The 4,454-nt window shown below is 34.3% G+C and overlaps 1 protein-coding gene across 1 annotated transcript; it reads right to left on the bottom strand.

Annotated features, from left to right (window-relative positions):
- Positions 1-2,704: 2,704 nt before the first annotated feature.
- Positions 2,705-4,210, bottom strand: LOC142504636 (uncharacterized). The gene is made up of 3 exons (XM_075617505.1): positions 3,751-4,210; positions 3,333-3,482; positions 2,705-3,134 (listed from the first exon to the last, which is right to left on the bottom strand). The coding sequence occupies exons 1-3, from the start codon at positions 4,126-4,128 to the stop codon at positions 3,039-3,041; spliced, it is 624 nt and encodes a 207-aa protein (XP_075473620.1). The 5' UTR covers positions 4,129-4,210; the 3' UTR covers positions 2,705-3,038.
- Positions 4,211-4,454: the final 244 nt, after the last annotated feature.

Here is a 4,454-nt window from a genome sequence, read left to right as displayed (position 1 = left end):
AGATATATTCCAAACACCGAAGCTCACCAGAAATTCAGTTTGTGCAGAATTCAGTTTCGGCTTGCTTCTTGTTTTAATAATTTCACACTAGAGTAAATTTGTTAGAAACACAATAACAAGTTTTGTTAACATCAAAATCAAAATTGCGAACATGAAATGTTCCAACACATTCACTTATCATTTCCAGAGCATTTCTGGCTCATATAATTTCTTATGTCTGAACTTCTTGCAGTGAAATAAATATGTTCTGACTTATCGGGCTTTGTAGGCCCTTTAAGTGTCCTTCAGAGTTTGCCTCTTAGTGGGATTGTTTTTCTTGTGAGGGACAGAACATTTCTTTTCCTTACCTTGTGGGCTATTTTTTGTCTGACGAGATTAGAAAAACAACAATTTCCTATTTTATGGTGATCTCATAAGTTATAAGCGTATTGACTAGCTCTTCAAGGCTATAATCTATCTTATTCAAATTGAATTTCACCATAACCCGTCAAATCAGGAAGAGAAAGATAACAAATTGATGTTATTTAGTAACTCGTTAGGAATCACATATTCCAGGCCCACCACATTCTCAATAAGCCCAGTCATACGTACACCACGCTCATGGGCCAAAGCCCCATCCTGCATACTTGTAGTCATGAGCTCCTTGAAAGTGGTGTGCATCATTGTATGAGTTTCATGATCCATGCAACTCTTGCACGTGTATTCGAATGTCAGCAGCATTCAACATTTCCTCAAACTGTCCCTATATTTCATTTGACATAAAAGCGATCATGTTATACTTTAGCTTGCATACTATGGTCTTACCATCTTGCATGGTTTGTCAGTTCAGCAGGACTGACATTAGTGTGTATGTCATTTTCTCCGAATTCAAAAAAATTCCCAACCAGTCTTGAAAATTAGATTCGGTTAGCTTGTTAATAACATAAATGTATTTCGTGACGAAATCGAAAATATACTGATATGGAAACAGAATAAGGGTTGCTGATTATTTTAAAATAATTCTAAGATATAAAATATGGATTTCATTTTATAAATATCCCTCCCAATATTTTGACATTCCACCATCCTCTGACAAAAAAGGGAAATCCTAATTTCATAGTGGGCACGTAGAGTCCAATTAGCCAATTATAATCCCGAATAATATCAGCCAATTATAATTTCTAAAAGGTAGAATCCAATTGCATCCCCATGCAACCTCCGCGTGTTTTGCCTCACGTTTAATAAGGACCCAATAATATGACGCTGTTTATTTTCACGTGTCAAACCAACCCATCAATATTGAACTGTAGTGGACGGTCGCAATGAGTTCCCCTAATAATATGAGCCGAAGTCATGGGAGTTACACTCAATTCACATCATATGTTCGGTGGAAGTCACAGCTTTCTGGTGTCCAGGCCCTCTCAATAATATGAGTCAGACACTATCCGCGGGTAGCGATCAACATGCAACCACGGTTGATGGAAGGCAAGGAAAAATTAAACTCTTTTAATTTTTACTTTTACGGTTTGATATAAATTTTGAATCATATTCAAAATAAGGGATTTTAATTTTAAAATTGTCTCATCATTTTAATTTAAAATCGCGTGCCATGTTTGTATGTTTGCCGGATTCATGCAACTATATTATTTAATAATATACATACATGCATACTACTATATATCGCATATCATAATATGACATTCAACAATAAATAAATAAGAATGATAGATCACCAACACTATTAGATCCATGTGAGCCAGACATGGATCCAGGTCCAAAACCTAGGTGAATACAGGGATGCAAATGCAACTATTACAACACGTTCCAATATTTTACATGTCTTCATCTAGTGCATCGGGCTCACTATCTTCCAGTCTTGATCTCCCAATATTTCTAATAATTACATTTAAATAACCATGACACATAAGGGATACATCTGATCATGGGGTGAGAACGGGCCATAAACCAGGCCCACTTTAATAATATCAAATATTAACAAAATGAATAATAAGAGTAAAATATCCTAACATATACCTAACACATTGGTCAAGGCTCTCGATCATCCTTCAGTGCTTTTAATATCAAATATTAACATTAATTTAATTAAACAAATTTAATTAATTGACAAATCATGTATCTAATAATTTATTACTAACCACCACAATTATTAAAGAATTTAATAAATTAAATAAACACATTTATTTAATTTCCAAGTAAATCAATAATAATTGATTTATTGTAAAACTCATTTTTACTATAAATAATTAAAATCATATTCTAATTATTTATTTTACAAGAAAATTATTAATTTTCCAAAAATTTATTTTTTTAAAAAAATAAATTGAACTCATTTTCATAAAATATCAATTTAATCCAAAATTTTGAAAAATCAGAAAATCGCACCATAGACCTAAACAATTCAAGCCCATTATCCAGAACGGTTCCCGAGACACTCCCGGGCAACCGTTTGCGCTGTCCGATATGTATAATGGGCTTGTATGAGTACAAGACCAACGTACATATTATTAAGGTTCTTAATTGTACTTTAGAATATTAATTAATTAAAATAAAGCTTGTTTATTATACTTGAGTCAATAAATTCCCTAGCCAACCGTTGGCTTGCAGAACATCTACTCTACCATCTCAGGCTTGAGCAAATCTGACCATCACCATCATACGACTAATTTTAATTCAATCGGAGGAAGAGAATGAAATTGGCGTCGAATGCTTTCAATTAGTGAACTTTTTACAAGACAAGAGAGTAGGTTCCACCTTTGAAGACAAGGTGCATATTTTGGTTCGAACATGGAGATAATCAAATTAATCTATACAATGAACAGCTGCACCTAATACAATTTTATAACAACAAAAAAAATCAGTTAACTTCAAAAGATTTTATGAGAATCAGTTTTTCCATTAGAATCACAAAAATATATTTCATATGTCAGATTTTCTAAGTTGGAATTTGAATGATCCTTCCTGAAAAATAGGAATGCTGACTTCCGAATGCAAATGAAACCCAGAATACTTACCTCATCTTTTCAAATTCTCTTATCATCCTATGCTTCAAGAACTCCATTAAAGCCGACACCAGTCTTGGAATTGTTCAATATGAATCTCCGTCTGTACTCAAGAATCCATGTATTTGGATCAAACTGCACCACAGAAGCACTCCATTTTTCATGCACCCAAGAACTATTACAATCGTGAATCGTATAATTAGCTTCCCCATTTGTATGTAAGCCATGTAAACAATGCAATCGAGAGGTTCTTAGCTCATGAAACCGATAATAGAATATGAAAACTGCAAAACCAATGTAACTATGCAAGTGATGCAAATGCAAATCATTTACTTGTGTGACTCTTCCCGATATAATGCTGAATAATTGGGGAGAATATTGTGATGAGAGCAATCCAGCTGTCTGTAATGGCCATCCCCAAATGCTTATCTCTTCTGTCATTGATTTGTACAGCACACATCGCGAATTCAGCAACAAACCATCCTAAATTACAGTTGATAATTTCGGTAAAGATCAAATCCCCAGGGTGAATAAAAAATTATCTACGAAGAATCAAGATCAAGTGCATGCACATTCACTAATCATTTAATAGTCATTTCTTTTATTGAAAATCCTGACGACAGAACAAAATAATCTGCCAAGAATCAATATAAAGCTCATATTCATTCATTCATAGTTAGATACGGTCATTAATATGAATACATAGAGCAAGTATCCAAGATTGACGAGGTCAAAGATTCATCCAATATACCTCACTGATTCTCCACAGAGAATTATTAGAGCTGCAGCTTGAGACCTTTTTCTCAACTAAACCTTGTAACTCATTCTCCAAGAAAAGAAACCTAGTATTGAATTCCTCGAAATCCCATGATTTCTCACCCAAACTCTTCACCATATCCGGTGATAATTTAGTCTTCAAAACCCCAGAAACAATCCAGGAAACGCCATACTCCATACCCCAAGATAAGATCAAGCTTAAACAAAACCTCACCACAGAATTTCCAAATCCCAACTCCCTCTTTCCCTTCTTCACCCTATCCTGAAAATTGATTATTGCAGTACTATTCAGCGGCGGAGAAACAACAATCTTCTTTATCTGAGCCCTTGGTTTTGGAGTAGAGAGATCCATTGACGAGGGGTTAAGAGAAAAAGGGATTCTTGAAACTATAGGCCTCGAGACAGGACAATTTCGTAAGTGAGATTCTGTGCTTATACTGGTTGGTCCCACGTGTGGAATTTGAGATAATAAAACTCGAAAATAAAGAATAAACTGTACACCGAGATTTACGTAGAAAACCCCTAAAAAATTATTAGGGTAAAAACCACGGGCAAGATGAAAAGAATTTCACTATAATATTTTATGGTGTACAACTCACTCACTATGTTTCCAAAGAGAACACACTCTATTAATACAGGAGAACAAACAACTCACAAATATTATAGAACTAATAGGAG

Source organism: Primulina tabacum, chromosome 9, assembly GCF_025594145.1.
Source record: "Primulina tabacum isolate GXHZ01 chromosome 9, ASM2559414v2, whole genome shotgun sequence".
NCBI classification, from domain to species: Eukaryota; Viridiplantae; Streptophyta; class Magnoliopsida; order Lamiales; family Gesneriaceae; genus Primulina; species Primulina tabacum.
Note: the sequence above shows the minus strand (reverse complement) of the source record. Positions and strands in the feature narration are given on the sequence as shown.